At 36.0% G+C, this 22,182-nt stretch overlaps 1 protein-coding gene and 1 pseudogene across 1 annotated transcript; both read right to left on the minus strand.

Annotated features, from left to right (window-relative positions):
- Nucleotides 1-3,485: 3,485 nt before the first annotated feature.
- TWF1 (twinfilin actin binding protein 1) lies at nucleotides 3,486-16,038 on the minus strand. Its single transcript, XM_028123171.2, has 9 exons — nucleotides 15,954-16,038; nucleotides 14,226-14,303; nucleotides 11,755-11,933; nucleotides 10,676-10,771; nucleotides 9,404-9,508; nucleotides 7,614-7,739; nucleotides 7,215-7,365; nucleotides 6,928-7,049; nucleotides 3,486-5,662 (listed from the first exon to the last, which is right to left on the minus strand). Exons 1-9 carry the CDS (start codon nucleotides 15,976-15,978, stop codon nucleotides 5,492-5,494), a joined length of 1,053 nt encoding a protein of 350 aa, XP_027978972.1. The 5' UTR covers nucleotides 15,979-16,038; the 3' UTR covers nucleotides 3,486-5,491.
- Nucleotides 16,039-17,077: 1,039 nt separating this feature from the next.
- Nucleotides 17,078-17,231, minus strand: LOC148163734 (U2 spliceosomal RNA; annotated as a pseudogene).
- Nucleotides 17,232-22,182: the final 4,951 nt, after the last annotated feature.

Raw genomic sequence — 22,182 nt, forward strand, 5'->3', positions numbered from 1 at the left:
TATTAAGAAAATGAAAAGACAACCCATAGAATGGTGTATTTGAAAACCATATATGTGATGAGAATCTGCTATCCAGAATAGAGAAAGCACTCCTACCACTCAATAAAAAAATAAATTGAAAAATGAGTAAAGGATCTGGATAGAAATTTCTTCAATATGTACAGATGGTCAATAAGCATATGAAAAGATGCTCAATACATGTACAGGCCTATTTATAGCTCCTTCCAGAAATGGCAAATACCCCCAAGAGAAATAGCAGTCCCCCGATGCTGGATTCATTTTTTTGGATTTCTATCTTTTCCTAGATCTTCGTCTATATTTCTTGACTACCTTGTGAGTATTCTGACGCCTTCAAGCAGAATTTTTCCCCTAGTTTTCCTCAGGAGGAGGTTTGATCTGAATTACCTGCTCTGCTCTTGGTGAAAGCAGAGTCACCTGGTTTCATTTTCAATTTGGATAGAATTCCATCCCTTCTTTCTCGGAACTTTTTGCTTGGCTTCCTGGTTTTCCTCCTGCCTCTGTTCCTCAGTTTCTTTTGAATACTTCTCTGCCCCCCTCCTACCCTGTTAATATTGATGATCCTGCCCTAGATAACTCCTTCTTTCTGGACATACCTATCTTGCCCAATTATAGAGTTTCAAATATCATCCACATGCACACGACTAGATTTTTCTGGTTCTCATTAGCCACGCAGCCTGAAATATGCTTTTCTCCCAACCAAACTACACTTCTTGGAATTTCTTAAAAATGACATGGCTATCTGTGTATTTATGCATACTACTCATTCTTTTCTTCTGCTTGAAATGCTCTGACCTGCTTTGTCCACCTGGCAAACACATATCAGTTCTTTAAGATTCAGTGCAAGTATCCACTCCACAGTCTTCTCTGATTCCCCAGATAGAAAAAAGTAGCCTCTCCTCTGTGTTCTCATAGTACCCCATTAACAATTAAAAATAATGTTAATTTCTAAACTTGTAATTTTTAAAAAGTTGTATAGTACACTGGTTTTATTAAATGATTATGAACACTGCTCAAAGTGCTTATAACAAGCCTATGAATTTGGTAATATCATTATCCATATTTTACTGATGAGGAACTTGAAGTGAAGTAACTTGCCCAAGGTTATGCAGCTAAGAAATTGCAGAGCTTGGATTTTTACCTCAGGCATCTGACATCAGCCTATAACCTTTATCACTATACTCTATGTCATCATATAATCATCATCTTCTCTATCATTGTTGAGAGCTAACTGCTGTGCCAAGCATTGTGTTATGAGCATGATCTCATTTAATAACCCTATAAGGTAGATTCTATCTTTTCCTTATTGAGGAAATTGATGCCCCCAAAGGTTAAGTAACTTCTTCCTCATGTTCAATGTATTAAATTGCAGTTGTCCACTCTTCCCTACATACATGCCCTTGGCAATATTTCTCATCAGGAGGTACAGTCTATTTCCCAAGCTCTTAGATCTAGGATGGCCTTGTTACTTGCTTTACTCAGTAGAATGCACCAAAAGTGATGTTGTAGCTCCTAGCCTGGGTCTCAAGAGTCCTTGGGTACTACTCTCTCTCACAACACTGCCACTGCCATGAGAAAAGCCTGGGCGAACATGCTGCTGCTGAGAGACCATGAAGAGCAGAGAGACAAGTCATCTCAGGTAACATCATCCTAGACCAGCCAACCTGTCAGGTGTGACTATATGAGAGGTCAACCAACTGTAGACTTGTGGAACACGACTGCTGTTGTTCTAAACCACTAAATATTGGGGGTAGTTTATGGTATGGTAGAATACATAACCAATTCCGTCATTTAGCCAGTAAGTGGCAGCATCACACACAGATACACACAAATGGCCCATGCTGTTTCATCCATACAGCTTGGTAATTGGAAACTAAGAAATAGAATTTAACCTGCATAGCTTGCCTCTTCCCATTACACATCCAGGAATTCCCACAGCCCGGCTGAATCCTAGCAAATGCTGATGGTGGTGAGCTGCACTGGCAGTTGAATGCACTGGCTGGTCTTGGCCTTTCCAGAGCAGTCTGCTGAATAAAGATCCCCACCGGAAGACACTTGCTGCTCTGGAATGAGTTGATACTAGTCTTTTGTGGTACAAACCATGGTCCAGAGGACAAGAGGCTCTGTCTGCCCTAGTGATGTTTGCTCTGGCCAGGATGCAGTGTGTAGCCTCTGTGCTACACCAACCACTGCTGGGATGTGCTCTTTTCCCCACTGTTCAAGGAAAGGTAAAATCTCTCATTCTTTTATTCATTCTACAAATATCCACTGTCTTAGACACAGTTCTAGGTGCTGAGGATGCTGCAGCGAATAAAACCAGGTCCCTTACCCCCCTTGAGCTTGTACTTTAGTGGCAGAGACTAACAATATGCATAGATCGATACTTCCTGAGTGCTTTGAGGAAAAATGAGACAGGATTAAGGTGAGGACAGGGTGTACAATCAGATTTGGATGTCAGGGAAGACTTCTCTAAGGAGATGACACTTGAGGAGAGACCTGAGTTAAGTGAAGGAGGAACCACATGTAGATACTGGAGTAGTGATCCAGTGTGGGGAACGGTGCATTCAGTCCTCCTGAGGCAGCAGCATTCTTGGTCTATCAGAGGTACAGCAAGCAGCTAATAAACTGGAGCCAACTGACCGAGGTGGAAGAGAGCCATGAACCAAGTCATGCAGAAGCTAATGGGCAACAAAGAGTAAGAACTAGATTTTATTCTGTATGAGATGTTACCTCTACCAATAAATACTATATACCAGTACACAGTACTAAAGAAGTTTGTTGACTGAATGGGGAGAAAAAAAATTTATCATAAGGCAAACTATACCCTGTCATGGCAACACATGACTCATTTATGAAACTATGTAATTCCTGGGTCCACCTATTTTATCAAAACCTCTGTATATAAAGCCCCAGAACCCAAACTTTTTATAAAAGAACCTCTCTTCCTTATAATGTATGGCTGTGTATGCAAAGGATATATACCACAAACTACAGTATGTGTCTCAGGCACATTATAGTTCTGAGTAGAAATACCTTAAAGAGTTTTTTTTTTTAACTCTTAAGTTTCTAAAATCAGTCCTTTTAAAGACAACTCTCCATCTTTTGAAATTTGGCCTTAGAAAAAGATCAGTCTGGTGGTGAACTGTACACGGGAATGCATTCAGTATTTGTTGGATGGGTGGCAAGTATCTGAAGAGTTTAGCGTCAAATATGTTGGTCATTCTATTGTACAGGGGAGCTTTTATCACAGGACTGTATAACTCATGGCATTTTCATTATTGCTGCAGCAGTAGGAAAGTTCTAATCTAAATTAAGCACAACTTGCCTAGGTTACAAAATATTTAAAATCCTTGATTTAGATAGGTGAATTAAATGCATAGATCAATGGGATTTCTAGCCTATTACCAGATACTGCATTATAAACATTTTAAAAAAAACCTTATGCTAGAAAACAACTTAGTACACAATTTAAAGAGAAAAAAATTTATTGTAATATAAAATGCACTTATAAAATTGTCCACAGAAGGTATGTAATTCTTCACTGCTATATAAATTTACCTGGAATACTTTGATCACCTTCTACTGTTATGATGATATCACCTAAAACATACTGTAAACAATGAGTTATACTCTATAACAAATGCATCACTGATTTTTCAGCAATCTTGGTTTAATAATAATTAGTTTAAGACTATATAATCACATCTATATTCTGGAATGTCCATTTACTTTCATGTAGTGTAGCAGAATTTAGACTATAATTGCACATGAATGGTACAGAAAAACATTCACCACCAAATTATTTTATACCTTCATGACAGGTTTTACATTCTTTCTGATTGAAAATACAGCTTGAGCTATGGTCTGCAACACAGCTCTAGGATTCTCAATGCAGTAATTTGTGTATACGTGTGTCTATGTGGGCACCCATGGAACAACTTAAAGTGTATCTTTAGTAAACAAGTGCAACATTACTGCCAATTACTTTGCATGTTTAAATATTATAGTCTGATTATTTGTAAACAAACAAAACCCCACAAATACTCTTACCTCTAGAAAAAAAAAACCTGTCAACCCATAATTATTCTAATATGCTTTACTTGAACACACATTGAATTTTTGAAAGGTGCATATAGTACCTTAGATAATAAGGTATAAAAATGTGTTTCATATTTTATACTATGAAATGTGCATTTCTAATGTTATATGCAGCATAAAGTTTAGATCAAGAAATTCTAAATCCTGGATCCCCATAGTTCATTTAGAAAACTCCTCAAAGTTATGGCTCTTGCAGCAGGTTTGTCAGATTTAACATGACAAAGTATTCTATCTCCTTCCCTATTTCAAGTATCCAAAAAAAAAAAAAAAGAGGCTCAAAATTTCTGTAGGTTGTAACTGAAAATGCAAAGCTTTAAATAGTTAAATGTGCTTTGAAATAAGATATAAATTGAACAAGTTTCTTAAGTATTTAATTTGTATTAGGCTGATAAGTACTAGGACTTTCAAACAGTTTTATTAAATGAGTATTTCCTCAAAAATAATAAAGAACACAATTTGCCTATTAATATATGGTTCTGGGATTCTGGAGAAAAATCAATCTTGATGTTTAAGATTTTTTTCAACACTGTTGACTTTAGTTTTGCTTTCTTTTTAATGATGTTAATTTAATATTCAATCTGAACATAGATATTTAGCCTCAAACTACTTAGAATGAAATGAGTTACTTCTGAAAAGGAAACTTTAAAGCACTAGAAGGAGAATTTACTAAAGCTGTTTAATATGTCTTTCAACGTCATCAGAAATCCTGCAGTATAGAAAATATCTGGTACCTTTAAGGTTTCAGAATGAACTGATCTTCTGAAATTTTAATGCCATTTAAAAAACCAAAAAAGTCAACTAGAAAAGACTGCTGCAATAAAGCACTGTTTCTAAAAGTTGCAGACATGATCCCATCATCTGAGAGCTAAGCCCTGCTTCTCAGAGTCAGCAACTTTTCACCTTTACCTAGGCACACTAAGTTCTAAGCTGAGAAAATAATCTAACCTGGTCCTTAACATATTCATTAAGTAGTATGAATATTTTAAGGTCTTTCTCCCTTCAAGAAAAAAACTTGATGTCTCACTAAAGAGTAGTAAGGAGTGTATCTTACTTTGAGACATTAGACTTTCTGGAATTGGCCCAACTGTATAAAATTTTAAGAAGTGTGTGAAAGTATGGAATCATTATTACTCTGTGAAAACAGTGTGACAAAATTAAACATCACTATGTCGAACCCTTTTCTAGCATTAACTCAAAAATAGAGATCATGAGTCTTCTATAACCTTAATTTTAAAAACACACAGAAGTGAAAAGTGCTATTTTTCAAAAAGTACAATTTTTTTCCCTACTATGTATCAACATGGAATGATTTCAGTTCCTGTACTAAAAGCTGGACTTTTAAAAAAACTAGTATTGTAATGCTTAATATATGATTTTAATCAGCAGTGGCTTCACTTTCAGCTGGACCCCTAATAAGTCTTCGAATTCCTCTTTTTCCTGCAGGACCTTTTGGTTTTGCAAAACTTTGCTTATGTGCATGCTGCTTTGGGTGTACTTCTTCATAAAGGAAGTCTGCTGTCAACTCATCCCCGTTGTCTATCTCAATCTGTAAGAGATGGAATCAGTAAAGTGTGATCCTATATGAAAAAAACAACATTCAAAACCCAATACAAGCAAGGAGCCAGTTTTCAGGTGTGAATGCTCACAAATGAATACATAATACCCATTCCAGCAGGAGAGTATCAAGGACCATATGTAAATAGTTTCACTTTCACCTTTTTTTTTTTTTGGAGGGGGGCGGTGGTGCATTGCCTGAATACATAATCAGCAATAATCATTTTCTATCTGGTTCCCTCTTTCTTCTCCTATTTAACTAATGCATAAGAAGCCACCACTATATTCTCAGGTTGTTCTGCTTTGGTACAATATACATATTCAAGAAACATTACTCACTGGCCCCCTGTTACCTGAGTCACTTGTAATCACTCTAGAACAGGGCCAAATTTAGCCCTAATTAAGACTGTTTTAGATTTTTAAAGGGTTATAAACATAAAATAATAAAACAAACAAGAATATGTTACAAAGACCATATGTGGCCTGGTGAAGCCTAGAATATTTACTAACAACTCTTCTAATAAAAGAGTCAGCCAGTCCCTGCTATACTTTACAAACTTAAAAAGCTTGAAGGGTTCAGTACCTAGAGCACTGGTAGTTTTAGGGACCTGTGTTTTAATAAGTTGAAGGGCTCAAGAATAAACCACATCTTTCCCCGTGCCTCATTTGCATTTAAGAAAATAAATTTAATAAAATTGGTAGCTTAGCTCCCCAAATTCAAATGTTTATGCCCATTCCCTCCTTTCTCAACAACTAGATTCTCAACCATCCCATGATTCAGTTATAAATGGAGACTGTAGTTCCTTATTAATAGCAAGTGTTGAAACAATTCCAAGTATGTAGCTCTAGCAGCACTGTCCAACAGAACTTTCTGCAATATGGGAATGTTTTCTAAATTCTGCACTGTCCAATACAGACAGCAGCCACTAGCCACGAGTAGCTAATGAACACCTGAAATGTGTCTAGTATGATTAAGAAACTGATTTTAAATTTTACTTAATTTTAATTTATATTTAAATTTAAATAGCCATATGTAGCTTATGGCTACATATGAAAGAGTAAAGATCTATTAAGGAGACTGGAGTAATGATAGGTCATCCTCAAGCACTCAGAGTAGAGGAGACCCTAAGGATTTATGTGAGAACAAGAAAAAAATACCTTCATTAATAAATCATAATACATCACAAACTACCTGGAAAAGACAATAAAGATCTAACAAAAACTGAAATTTTAAAATAAATAGATAGGTAATTTTACCTTTCTAATGACATCCATTTGTAGTTGTCTTTCTACAATTTCTAGCAGAGGGCTCTTGCAGCTAGAATACAGCATCCGTTCTCTTATACTGCATGTGTATCCAGGCATTGAATAAATAAAAACTGTAAGTTAAAATAATAAATACAATTAGCAATACATCAATTAAAGCAAATACTAAGCCTCACAGAACTATAACTAAGTCCTCTGGACAAGAAGTGAGAATACAGTGCTAAAAAAAAATCAATAAACCAACTGAAAATAACATGTTAAAACAATGTATTATATACCTATGGACTCCAAATAGTCTCCTTCATGGGAATGTTTATACAGGAAGAAATGGTAACGTGCTGAATCCTTGGGAATCCTCTTTGGCAAATCTTTTAGTTCTGTATTTGTTGTGTTGGCCAAAATTATAATTTCATTTTTTATATCTATTTCCTGTCAATAAGAAATACATTCATTAAAACAGATACACAGCAATTTAAAATTTATAGTAAAAAAAACTAGGAGACAAGGGGAAACTTACACAGGTTTGACTTTTCACAAAGAACATATATTGTCTCGTAGTTTTAAGAAAATGAATAAAAAAATCAGGAAACAATTTTAAATCCATTAAAAATAAACCTTGTACACGCCATGAGCCACCAAAAACAGCAGCCAGTTCATAATTATCATATGTCTCTTACCAATTGCACATAGTTGAGCTGTCTGTTACTTAACTGTTCCAAAGCCTGAAAAGCTTCTCGAGAAATGGGAAATGCTACTCCTTGTAGTGTTTGATGCTTAGTGTCCACACCCACGTCAGTTTGTACCTAAGTATGACAGATTTAATTTACTGATGAAGTTTTAGCATTTAGCAGTGTCATACGGCAAAGAAAACCCAATCTCTATCAAGTGTCATTCCACCCTTGCCCATTTTAATATAAGTAAAATTAACATTTAAAATACTATGAACTTAAAAAAAGCAAGTAATTTTTCACATTTGTTCATGTTCTGCTAGCATTCTACCAACATGCAGAGTGCATGACACATCTTTATGAAATGCTGGGAGTGAACATTTGAGTGAGTATGCAGTGTTAGTGGGGCTTTGGGGGGAGGTTGTTTATATGTTTGGTTTGGCACATTTGCAATGAACTTCGTAAGTTCTTTCAGGTGTCCTCAGATTACACCTTTAATTATAAAATTTTACTTGATAAAATTTATGAACAATGTGATATATATACAATATGTATCAAACTTTACTTTGTTCTGTTAGACATAAAATGCAACACAAACACCATGCATTGAATTGAAGGAGTACGAACAGTATACAAAGACACAACACAGCTCAACAAATTATACTACTGCAGAAGATCCAGACTTTGAGCTTTCATTACTAAGAACATGGGTGTGCAAATACTAGAAGAATACTTCAAGAAAGCTTTCGATGTACATGTTTTAAGACTTTTATACTCAAATGATAGCTAGTATAGGGTCTCATTTGCAGTGTTGCAACAGAAAGTCAAATAGAAATTTTACTTTTAAAAAAACGAATGGAGATTCTACAGCATAAATGATACTGGATAATGAAAACATCATAGAACATATGCAAATGCATACCCCAATACGATCCTCTGGGTTCTGATTGCAAGGAATAAAACAAACTATCAAACTCATAAAAAAAAAAAATCACATAAAAATCTTTACTCAAATAACTTGAGTTAATATAAAGATAGATCCTTGCTCTCAGGTTAATATTAAATAATATTAACACTGTCCAGACTGATTCCTATTAGTTGGTTTCTCAGACTAGTGAATAGTGGTTTCTGTTACTTGTTCTTTCCTATAAAATCCCAGTAGAAATATAGTAACTATTCTAACTTGTAATTAGAACAGCTGCAGTAAACACATTAGAAATATGATAAACTATAATATGGATGAAATTTATTGACTCTAATATAACTGAGCTAAATAAGTACTCAAAACATCATCTCCCATATATACATATGTATCCAAGTAGTGTTCACAGAAGTTAATTTATAGAGCTTCTAGAAATACTAAATATCTTACAGCATTTACATTTTACTCTCTTTAGTCACAAACAAAATAATGTAATAAAACAATATAATGTAACAAAACAAACCTGCTTCGGCAACCTCATTAGATAGAATTCTTTGCCCAAAATGGGTAACACACATTTTTCCCATTCATCTAGTATTCAAAGTACAAAGTTAAAAAACGTTGTACTTCCAACAGGAAGATTTACTATTCTGTCACATACATTACAAATATAGGAGGAAGTTACTTATGAAATTAATACAAATTTTAATATTTACTTTTAACTTTTTTCCTGAAAATACAATGAGCACAGTCATGTCTCTAAACTACACAGAATGCAAGCTACCTAACTTATTCTCTAGTTTCTTCTACATCTATTAATTAAAAATATTGTTTCAAACACTTAAAATCTTGCAAGAGTATCAAAACTGTAATTTACCTCATTAATTTTAATCTGCCGTAATTCTTCCTCAGCTGCAGTCAATGGGGCAGGAGAAGATTGTGACACCAAGTATTTTTTATAACCATGTAATGATACATCTTCCTGTAAACACAAAAATGGATTGTTACTAGTTATTCCCTAGAAAACCTCCATGAAGTCACTTTAGGAAAAACAAAATTATTAATTTAACAGAAAACATTTTGATTGAAAAATAGTATCAAGAATTTTACTATTTCTTATTTTTCAAAAATCCTCTTTCAAAAAATTTTTCAAAAAATTTTAAGTTTTCAAAAAATTCTAAGTTTTCAAAAAATTTTAAGGGGGAGTATTTACTCTTCATTTCCTTAAGCTTCCCTAAAGTTTTCTAATTACTAAATGGGTATGAGTGTGGTGTGGTGATGTCAGTCACATGATGAACTTGGTCATGTTCAAGTCTACAGGATGATTATAATTAACTTACTGGGGAAGTCTGCCCCATAACTATACAATAATCAACACATTCAGATTCTGAATTCTCTATTATATTGATTTATACAATTTCTCTATAGTTTTTCATAGAAAATGATTGCAGCTCTTATTTAAAAGAATAAAATATTCCAAAGAGGTCTACTTTTTCATCAAAATTTTGTGATTTGAAAGAATGAGAATAGAAAGAACTGAGAAAACAGGCCACCTCACAATTAATGATGAACAAGCAAAATATTCCCATCCAGTCTTGTGGTCTATCCACTAGATAATATTACTGTTCAAAAAATATTTCATTTTTCTTTATGTGTATATATGTATAAATATATATCCTTACCATATAATTTTTATTACAAATTCTTAATCATAATTTAACTAATTAAATGTATTAATCAACTATCCCACTCAATTATCAATCAATTTACCTACCTCAATGTTCCTGGTTTAAATAATATGCATAGTTACTGCTTCTACATGGCTATGAATGCCCAAAATATCTAAAAATTACCACCTCTTTCAAGTAGTCTCTCATTTTTCTGAGCCTGTTTCCCTGTCCTTAAAGTGAAAAGGCTGAACTAAATGAGGGGTTAAACTAGATAATCTCTAAGGTATTCCAACATATTTTGAAAGGGTAAGTACATGTTTTAGTTAACTTGCTTATCATATGAAATATAGTAATATTTTCTCTTATTCTTATGTTTACAGATTCATTAGTCTGATTTCATATCAATTACCCATTACCTAGGAGTCCTTATATTGGTTTAATTCCAACATGTGGAATCCAGATATATATAAGTTTTGTACCTTTACTGTTCCAAATACTTCATCTTTAATGTGGCCACCTCCAAATTCCTTTTTCAGAGTTGCTCTTGTTGCCGCATACAACATTTTTTGACGAACCTAGTAAGTTGTGAAAGTTTACTTAGCGGTTTATAGATGAAAACTATCATTACAAAAGAAAGTATTTTCTGAATGTATTAAAATCTTCAAGTACATTAAACATAAACTGTGATAAAGCTGAAGTCCAGGGGCTGTAATATGCTAAAGTATATGTGTACAAATAGCCATCATAACACTTCATCTATTAAGGTAGATTTCAATTTATAATATGTCATATTTTACAAAATTGGGAAACTAAATTTTAAAAAATTACTCACTTTTCAAAGTATACAATGAGTTCAAGAATTTAAAAAAAACTACTTAAAATACTACTTTAAGATATGAGGAAGAAAACATCACTTGAAATAAAGTAACCTGGATACTGACATTTTACTCAAAAGCAAATCGAGATCAGATGTTACTAATTAAGCTGTTTAAGAATCAAGTGTTTATGGCATACCTATGGCATATACCATTCTATGAGGAATACAAAGATGAAAACAACTACAATATAAACTATTATTAAAGAATCTAATAGCAACTGTTGAAAACTACTAAAGGTAACTGCCAACCAACAGAAATAGTTTTATAATACTGCATTGTCAAATCCAGTAATCTGAATCATTCTGCTAACTTTCCTAAAAGAAATACTTGTGTGTATGCCTATCATTTGAATGGTAGCTATTAAGAATATTTACTATAACATTCAATTAGGTCCCAGAATTATTCAAAGTATTATTTTCAGAGCATAGTCATTTATATATAATTGCCAAAGATATTTAAATTTAAAATCAGTAATAATTCTGTTGATTTCAAGGGCAAGACTCCTGAATCTAAGTACATTACTCCCGACTCTACATTACCAATATGAGGATTTTCTTCATGATCACTCCCTTCAATGGGAAATAACTATTGCTTCTTAACTTTCTCTTGGCCTAGGACTATTTCAGAAAACAAAAATTTCTAGCATTTAATGTTAAACAAGTTACAAAAAAATTACTTACATGAGAATGATCTGGAGACCAGGCAATGAATATCCATTCATACCCCTGGGCATTCTGAGAATCTAACCTGAATAATATGTAGCATGGTTGTTTGTCCTCCAGTAGGGGTAAAACAAAGGACTCATAATCCTTATCCCAGGAATCTGAAGGCTGACTACATGATCCAATCACAAGTTTCTCTATGAAGAACAATTTTTAAAAGACACATGAATTGTTTTAAATACCAAATGGTAATGAAGAAAAGAATAAACTAATACAGTCATCTCCATATCAAGAAATTATGCCTGGGTGGCTCAGTCAGTTAAGCGTCTGCCTTGGGTTCAAGTCATGATCCCAGGGTCCTGGGCATGGCATCAGGCTCCCTGCTCAGAGGGGAATCAGCTTCTCCCTCTGCCCCTCCCCCCAACTTGTTTTCTCTCTCTCAAATAAATAAAATCTTAAAAAAAAAAGATATGAAGATTTTATGACTAGCATGGTTAAAATGTTATATTTAATAAACACAAGAAAATGGCGCCTGGGTGGCTCAGTCATTAAGCGTCTGCCTTCGGCTCAGGTCATGATCCCAGGGTCCTGGGATTGAGTCTCATGTCAGGCTCCCCGCTCAGCAGGGAGTCTGCTTCTCCCTCTGCCTCTGCCTGCCGCTCTGCCTACTTGTGCTCTCTCTGTCAAATAAATAAAATCTTAAAAATAAATAAATAAAAATAAAAAACACAAGAAAAGAACATATGGTAAAATTTTATTCATATTAAAAATAAAAGTTGAGCTGGATGGTTGAAGAATGGGTGATTATGGTCTATTTTCCAAAATGTTTATGCTGTAAGTTGTCAACAAAATGTGTATTAAATAAGTGTATTATTGTTCAAAGGTAGAATTTCTGAAACACTGAATTGTGCAACAAGACACATTAAAACCAGGTTTAGCACTTACTTGGCCATAATGCTACAAATAAAAAACTTTCGTCCAGAAGCATAAATTGGTGCAGCCATTTGGCAGAATCAAGTAAAACTGTGAATATTCTCCTCATAGAAAATCTCTTACACATATGTTCACCGCACTGTATGAGAACAGTGGAAACTGCAAGTACCCTAAGTGTTTTATCAGTAAGAGAATGATCACATACTATGTGGCATAGTTATATGAATTCATATTTAAAAATAATGAGCTCTTTGTCAAAACTAATTACAAAAATAATGTTCACAGAAAAAAAGATACAGAATAAGACATCAGTTTACATGAACTTAAAAACTCAAAACAGCACTATAAGCTATCGAGGGATACATATAAAAACTGCAAAAATATAAAAACTCCTAATATAGTTGCTTCAGGAAGAGGAGGTCAGGAAGTGAAACTGTTTAAAGGGGAAGCCCTTATATCACAAAAATATTAAGTTTAAAAAAAGCTGAAGCAAATATGATAAAATATTAGCAGTCATTAAGGGGAGATCAAAGTATTTGTTATTTTATTTATTCCTTTTAACTTCCTTAAAAGTTTTCCTCAAAACAAAAAGTAAGATCAGAAAATGATGATTTAGGAAAGAGTGTCATTTTCCTTCTGTAGTGATCCTAGTTAGACAAACTTTTCCATTTTAGTCACTTAACCAGTCAGTTAGGAAGTGATGGCCTTTAAAATTTAGCTCAATATTCCTAAAATATGCTGCTTTACAGTATATGTTTATTCCTATCAAGTGTGGCAATATATATTTACAACTGCATATTTTTCAAACTACTCTGGTATTTTTAATATGTAAGTAGAAAATGTAAACCAAATTAAGTTTACTTCCAGTTTATAAAAGAACAAGTTATTTTTCCAAAGCAAAGTATTTCCAAGTATTTAAGAAATTAGACCAATGGAATATTTTAAGACATTCATTTGCAAGAATATTAATTGTCCAAATTCAAATATAGCCATATTAAAAGATTCTCCCACCCAATTTCCCTGCTACAGAATTATTTTGAAAGGATCAATTTACAGTTTGTTACATTCTTAGAACTTTGTCCCAAAACAAGAAAGGGGGAATCATTTCTTCAGCACAAATTACAATCAAGTGGAGAAAGTGGGAGTTTGAAATCCCCCTTTGTTTCTACTTCAAAACTAACTTTACTGAGTAACAATTCTCAAGTAATTTTTTGGGGGTGTTGGGAGAGAATCACCTGTTTACTGATTTCCATTCCAGAGATAGAAGCACTAACATTAGAAATGGGTTATGGTACAAAAACTGAGACAAAAAGTAAAAGAGGAAGATGTCACACCAAAAAAATATCTTTCTGTTTCCCTGACAGTCAACTACAGAATTCAGAGGGTAGGCAGCAGCCAATGGGACATGACCAAATGTACAGGATCCATGTTACCTAAAGGCAAGCTTTGAACTTGCTTCACATTAACAGTTCCAATCACTAACCATGACTTAGAAATTTAAAAATTTAACACTCAATAATCTAAAGACAAACAATATTTAAAAATGTATAACTAACCATTTTCAATAGATATTTTTAGAAGTCTGTATTTTCCATTTCTTGCTCTGGCAAAGATATCTTTAACATCTTCACTTGCTGTGGAAAAAGATAGACAAGTAAACCCATTTTTATACTTATGTGTTAATACTTTCAAATGCTATTTAAATAAGGAGAAATGAATTGTAATAGAAGACAAAATCTTGAGTATGTAGCATCCCCTTACTATCAGTAATTTAAACTATAAAACTTAAAGGTATAACAAGGTGGATAGTGTACACAGCTAAGAAATATTAATATAGCTTAAAGTATATTACTACTAATTCTAATCTGTTTTAACTAGGTAATTCCAAAGCAGAAATAACACTGAGAGTGAAAATACTAAAATTAACCAAATCCAATAACGAACAAACTACGATTTTAAAAAACACCTCTATTGCTTGGTTGAAAATTGTTGGAAACCTTTCATTCTCTTCTAGTCCAATTTCAAAATTATAATAAAGATTCATTTCTGTATTTCCACATTAAAAACAACAGTAAATATCAGATATCCTATCCCGATTAAACAAAAAGTCAATAAAATGCATTCAAGCTTGTACTTCCGGGAATATTTTTCTAACTGGTATTTCTCAAAAAGCTAGAGTTAAGTTCACTAAGCAAATATATATTTAATAACCCTTCTGTTCCCATTAAAGCTTCAATTTCATTCCAATTTCATCCTTGGGTTGTATACTGAGAGCAAGAACCACTATTTAAGTAGTGATTGCTATAAGGCTCAAACATGAAAATCATTAATTACATATTTAAGTGTCTAACAAACTCGGACAAACAAAACTGCTTTTAGGTTTGACAGTATTTTGCTTGTGTTTGTGTGCGCAGGGAGAGGTGTGGGGTGGTCAAAGACTCATACGAACAAAACACAAGTAAATGTTCATCTGGGAAAGATTCGTTGTCTATTAACAGGAAGAGCGTGGGTTTATATTAGCACTCGTTAAGTAATCGCGAGTAACCCCGGGATATGTTATTTGATTCTGATGAGGTGGGCGCTTCCAGACTGCCCATTTTCAAACCAGGAAATAATGGAGGTCAGATATAATTGCACACTGAGCTGCCTTCACGGTACGATCGAATACAGCCACAAAGACCAGAATTTTCAGTTCCCTGGGGAAGTACCCAAGAAAAAATCGAAACACTCCATACGCAGGATTTCTCAGAACGTAAATTCATGTTTCCATTTTGGAAGAAAATGCTGAAGAGTTTGGGAAGCACCTTTACTGGGAATGAAAAAGATTCCAGTATCTTTCGTTTTATAATCAAAATCTTGTAACAATCTGCTTCGCACTGTGAAAGGAAAATTCGCCCGTCTCTCTACAGCAAGAGGAGCCCCCCGTCGTCTCCACTGTTTCAGGTCTCCCCTACCGGATAAAAAGGGGGAAAGTTGGGCTATCGTCAGGGGCGGTGGAAGGCACGCCCCCTTCACCCAGGCCTCCTCGGACACGAATTTCCTCCGCTTCTGCGAATTTCGGGTCAGTCTGTAACGTGTCGGCGGCCGGGCCGGGCTGGGAGGGACGCAGGCCGGGAGCGCCCGGGGACCAGAACACTCGGAGAGGCGCAGGGGCCCGGCGTGCCCCGCGAGACCGGCTCCCTTCCTCCGGGCCCGACTCCAGCCCTGCTGGTCCCGCAGCCCGCCCGGCTCGGCCGGAGCCTCCCGGGAGCCCCTTCCCCGCGCGCCGCTTCGCGCGCCGTTACCTTGGATGCCGGTCTGATGGGACATGGCGGCGGCCGCGGGATCCCGGCTCCAGCGCTAAGTGCTGAGGGCGGCCCCGGCCGGCGCCTCCAGGAAGTGGCGGCTCCTCCGCCTGCCGCGGCGCGTCATCGGCCTGCGACCCGCGGCCGCCCCGCCCAGCTAGGCTAACCGTGTCCTCGCGCGCCGCTATCGCCTCCGCCCCCTCACCCGGTTCCCCCCTACCGCTCCCCCCGCCACGCGCTCTTCGGAGGGCGGCAAATCCCCTTTCCCCAGGCGCTCTCCTCCATCTCTCGCCGGGGGTCGCTGCCCTGGCACTGGCCGCCGCTGCTCCGGTCCCACCACCGGGAAACCCCGCAGAGCCAGCTGGATGACTTTGCCCTTTGGTGTCTGCCCCCCAGCGACCCTGCCGACACCGCCATTCGCTGGTTCAGCAAAAAGATGCTCAAAAATGTAAATGACCATTTTACTGAACATATATTTTCAATTTTAAAAAGATGTGCACAGTATCTTTCTTAGTTCACTCTTCTGGTAATCTATACAATGTGAAGGGTCACTCCCTGCCCCGTTTTTTAAAATGAGGATTAATGTATAGGTGATCTCCCATCAAAATCGCCCACACTTTTTTAAATTGAATTAATCTCACACTGTTAACTTTTCTTTTTTCAGTTGGGTACATTTAGAGACCAAGTTTTCCTTTCTCTTCATTCCAAAAGGAGACAGCCTTTAAAAGTGAGATTAGCTGACTTGAATACTCCTTTGTGGTCAATTTTATCACTGCAAACTACGATTGCCGCTCTGCTTTAGATTGGTCGTTAATTCTTGAATTAAATAATTATTCAGGATTCATTTGGATAAATGTAAAATAGCAGCAGATATTATTAAAAATTCTTTTCCATTTTCTGCTGTTAAGAACATGTATTTTCCTTCTCAAAGGTAATTTTAAAACTTTTTACTTTTCTATCACTCCCAGATTATAGTTCCCTAGGTAGAAAACTGGGTCTTTTGTTTTTAGGGCCTTGAACTGACAAATATACAAAATTACAAACTGCTTATCAACAAATACTTTCTTCAGCCAATAATATAAATGCAAATTAACAAAATCACTCTTCAAATACAATGTATTTTCAACTAGTCATTAACTATCAGGCTTGCAATTATGTTTCTCTGCCAGGATCACAGCAAAGAAGGTTGCTATGTTTTGTTCCTTGTTATCTAAACTTTTTTTTCTCAAACAAATCCTCATATTACACTTGATCTTAGCCAAAAGGCCGAGAAGCGATAAACAGATCCTCACATTATGGAATAAGCAAAATTTAGTCTGAGTTTTGTAACTTGTTTGGATTTAAGAAATGTAGGGAGAGTTTCATTCTAACCAAATTCTTCCTGACACAATTTCCAATTTTGATTGCTTTGTTGAGCAGAGAGAAAATTGCAGAGTTCATCTTCAATTTTTTGACTGATTTACATCTTGGTGACTAGGGAAAATTGCCTAAGAAGTTGGCATTGCTTAAAAGTACTGATAAGAAAAAAATAATTGCCCCATGTTCATGCTTAGAAAAGACCATAGTATGATCAGCTCTAAAGAATACGAAAGTCCAGTTGAGTTGGATAGGACCACCCTGGAAGGCACCAGAAAGTGCTTATTTTCTGGCAGTACAGTAGTTTGACTACTGCAAGGGCCTCAGTGCATTGTTTTCAAAGCTACAAAGACTTTGGGTGCATTGTTTTCAAAACAGCAGAGTTCCTCTGGGCAAAACAGAGAATCTGAGAAGGGAAAATATTTGCTAAGCTATAAAAAGCATGGCCAAAATGATCATTTTTACTGCCCATCAGTGTTTCCACATATAGTTAAATAATTTCCTCTATTTGATTAGTTTTATGTATGTGCAAAGAAAATGGATCTTTAATGCTTTCATAGGATGTTTTATGAAAATATTTCTGGGCCATATTGACTATACACTTAAATGTCACTAATTTATTATGTATGATGTTTATTTCAGATTGGGTTAAAGTTTGGCATTATACTAACTTTGGAGAAATAGTATATTGAATATATACAGTGCTAACTACTGCATATATTTTACCTACCTAGGCAAACAGATTGTAGTAGAAATCTTGTTCCTTTGGTTAATCTCTCTTGCTTACATCTTTAATTTGATCACAGTCATGACTTCTTGCCTTAACTTTTTTAAAAATTGTGATCAAATACATATAACATAAACTTATCATCTTAACCATCTTTAAATGTGCAGTTCAGTAGTGTTAAATACATTCACCTTGTGCAACCCATCACCAGGACTCTTTATTTTACAAAATTGACTCTGTGTCCATTAAAAAACTCCCTCTTCCAGCACAGCCCCCAGGCCCTGACAAGCAACATTCTACTTTTTGTCTTTATGATTTTGACTACTCTTAGTACCACATGTAAGTAGAATCATACAGTATTTTTCTTTTTGTGACTGGCTTATTTCACTTAGCATAATGTTCTCAAGATCTGTCCATGTTGTAGCATGTGCAATTTCCTTCCTTTTTAAGGATGGATGATATTTCATTGTATGTATATACTTACCATATTTTGTTTATCCATTCATCTATCAGTGGACATCTATCTGCGTTGCTTCTACTTTCTGGCTATAATGAATAATACTGCTATGAATGTGGGTGTACAAAAATCTATTTGAGTTCCTGGTTTCACTTCTTTGGGGCATATACAGAAGTGGAATTGCTAGATGATGTGAATTCTATTTGAGTATTTGTGAGGAAATTCCATACCATTTCCCCAATGGTTGCACCACTTTACTTTCCCACCAATAGTGCACAAGGGTTCCGGTTTCTCCACATCCTTGGCAACAATTGTTATTTTCTGTTTTTGCTTGTTTTCATAGAGGTCTTCTTAATGGATGTGAAGTGGTATCTCATTGTGGGTTTGATTTACATTTCCATGATTAGTGATATTGAGCATCTTTTCATATATTTGTTGGCCATTTGCGTATCTTCTTTGGAGAAATGTCTAGTCAAGTTCTTTGCCCATTTTAAAATTAGGTTGTTTGTCATGGAGTTGTAGGAGTACTTTATATATTCTAGATATTGACCCCTTATCAGATATATGATCTGAAAACATTTTCTCCCATTCTGTAGGTTTCTCTTTTTTTGTAAGATTTTATTTATTTATTCATGAGAGACAGAGAGAGAGAGAGGCAGAGGGAGAAGCAGGCTCCCTGTGGAGCAGGGAGTCCGACAATGTGGGACTCAATCCCAAGACCCTGGGATCACGACCTGAGCTGAAGGCAGACGCTTAACAGGCTGAGCCATCCGGATGCCCCCCATTCTGTAGGTTTCTCCTTCATTCTGTTGACTGTGTCCTTTGATGCACAGAAGTTTTAAATTTTGATGTAGTCTATTACATCTTTTTTTAAAAATTTTTGTTGTTTCTCCCTTTAACTTTAGAATATCTTTGCTAATCTTCTAGCTTTTCTTCCCTAAGCTTTTACTGTCATATATACATCATCTGCACTTTCTATATACACTTTCTCACCTCTTGCTCCTTAAATCCATGGTTTCAGTGTCAGTGCCTGGGGGATACTGTAAATTTTTTAGGGAAACACAATAGTGCTTGATGTCTTTCTGACAACACACAAAATATTAGCTTGAGATAGTTCAGTTTTAACATTAGATAGCTCTACATTCCCTTCCATAATGTCATATCTTTGAAAAGCTGGATTTTCAATAGTTGCTGTGATAAAAGGCAACTAGGGGTTGAAAATCAATGAGGAACAGGAAATGACAGTGGCTGGTGTCAATCTAATTCCAAAGTTTACGAAGTTGTGTAATGTGTATTAGGTGCATGCATCCCATTAGCAATTGTGATTATTTAAAACTAAAATCAGGGGCACCTGGGTGGCTCAGTTAGTTAAGTGTCTGCCTTTGGCTCAGGTGATGATCCTGAGGTCCTGGGATGGAGCCCCATGTAGGGCTCCCCACTCAGTGGGAAGTCTGCTTCTCCCTCTCCCTCTGCCCTTCCCCCTCACTCTCTCTCTCTCTCTCCCTCAAATAAATAAATAAAATCTTTAAGAAAAGAAACTAAGATCAAGTATTTTTTTCTTTTAATTTTTATGTATTATTTTCTCAAATAGCTACTAAGTTGCTAGTATGTAAATACTGAATAAATTGTTTGGGATTAAATACTTAATAAACTGTTCAGTGTTTCTTTTGACCTAGGAACACTAGAAAAAAATTAGTGAGATACAAAAGGCCCCATAAACTAGGAAAGTTTGGGAACTTCTGCCTTACAACCTTTGCATGTGGCTTTATTCATATCACTTTATTGAAACTATTTTCTTGAATGTGACCAGTGTTGTCCTTCTTAATAACAAAATCAATTATATTTATTCTCAGATGTTTTATTAGCTTCCTGTGGTTGTTGTAACAAATTAGCACAAACTGGATAGCTTCAAACAACAGAAATGTATTCTTTCTCCGTTCTGGAACCCAGAATCCAAAACCAAGGTATTGGCATAGCTGCCAACCCTCTGGAGGCTTTAGAGAAGTATCTTTCCTTATCTCTTCCAACTTCTGGTAGCTGTTGGAACTCCTTGACTTGTGGCCGTATCATTCCAATCTCTGCCTCTTATGGACTCACCAAGTCTCCATAACTGCCCAAGCTAATTCCTTAAAATCAGTCTCTCTCTCTCTCTCTCTCTCCACACACATTCCATTGGTTCTGTTTCTCTGGAGAATCCTGACTAATGCCCTTTAACTGCTTCTCTGTGTTCTTTACCTCACTTCATTAACATATGTAAAAAATGAAGTCCTTAAGTCTTTAGCAAACTAGCCTTCCTCTAGAAGTCAGTGTCTCTCTATATGATATCACCACTTAAAAACAGGCCCTTCTGGTCTGCCACACAACTGCCTCCAGACCTGGGAGGACTTGCTTATATTAACCACATTTCTAGTGTCAGATGTAAAAGTAACATAGATGATGATTGAAATGCTTGATTTTAGAACCATGAGGCTCAACTGCTATATTCAATCTATACTCAGTAAATAACTCTTCCCAATACTTAGCAGAATTCAATGAAGCCTTAAAAAGAGTAGGCAGCTAATGTTCCATAAAACAAATTATTTCATGTACCCAGTTCTCTCACTTATGCCTATTTCAAACCTCCCAATTCAATTCCCTTTCTTTCTTTCTTTCTTTCTTCTTTCTTTCTTTCTTTCTTTCTTTCTTTCTTTCTTTCTTTCTGTTTCTTTTTTTCTTTCTCTCTTTCTTTCTAAATCTTATAGATTCAACTGGTTTTGCTTCTGAAGGCAAAACCATCCTTTATGTTTCCTTCTTTGTGTCTTGTTGCTCTACTCTTCTTACCTTACCTTGTATTATTTTCTCTTTTGGCCCCACATTGAGAAATCCATACTCAATTGTCAAGTTCATTTCTTGAAATCTTTTTCTAACTGGCCAGTCCCCTGCATGCTGACCCTTAAAGCCTCCCCAGCACCTATCAGAAATATGGTCCAAGTGATGTGGAGAACAAAGACAAAAGAAAAAAAAAACTTCCTTACAACTTATAGCCCATTGACAAGAACTTAAGAGAGGCAGAGTGACCTTCCTCAAGGAGTTTTAGCTACCTCGATGTTAATACTTTGCTAGAGGCAAGGGTAACCTTAGCTTGACATTAGCTGGAGCCCCACAATCCTGTAAAAAAATTCCCTTGGAAAATTCCTGTATCTCTACCTCTCCAAAATATATGTTAGCAATCATCCTCCAGGCATATGGCCCACCAATATACATCTGAAGGATATCATGACTAAGGTTTTACTAGACAGTAGTAAATGACCTTTTCCCAACAACAGCTAGCTCCTCAAGGTCCTGGAAATCTACCTCCCAACTTGAAAGCATATAATCAGCCACTTCTTATAACCCCGGTGCACCTTTTTCTCCCTACAGGTCCTATCCCTGTGCTTTAAAAAAGCCACCCTTTTTGTTTTTTTTTTTTTTAAGATTTTATTTATTTATTGAGAGAGAGAGAGAGAATGGTAGAGAGCATGAGAGAGAGGAAGGTCAGAGGGAGAAGCAGACCCCCTGCTGAGCAGGGAGCCCAATGCGGGACTCGATCCCGGGACTCCAGGAACATGACCTGAGCCGAAGGCAGTCGCTTAACCAACTGAGCCACCCAGGCGCCCCAAGCCACCCTTTTTGTACTGAAGACGTCTTAAGAATTCTTTCTTGACTGTGTT

This window comes from Eumetopias jubatus, unplaced genomic scaffold (assembly GCF_037043125.1).
Source record: "Eumetopias jubatus isolate StellerSeaLion01/CBP00866 unplaced genomic scaffold, mEumJub1_p1.0 scaffold_8, whole genome shotgun sequence".
Classification (NCBI taxonomy): domain Eukaryota; kingdom Metazoa; phylum Chordata; class Mammalia; order Carnivora; family Otariidae; genus Eumetopias; species Eumetopias jubatus.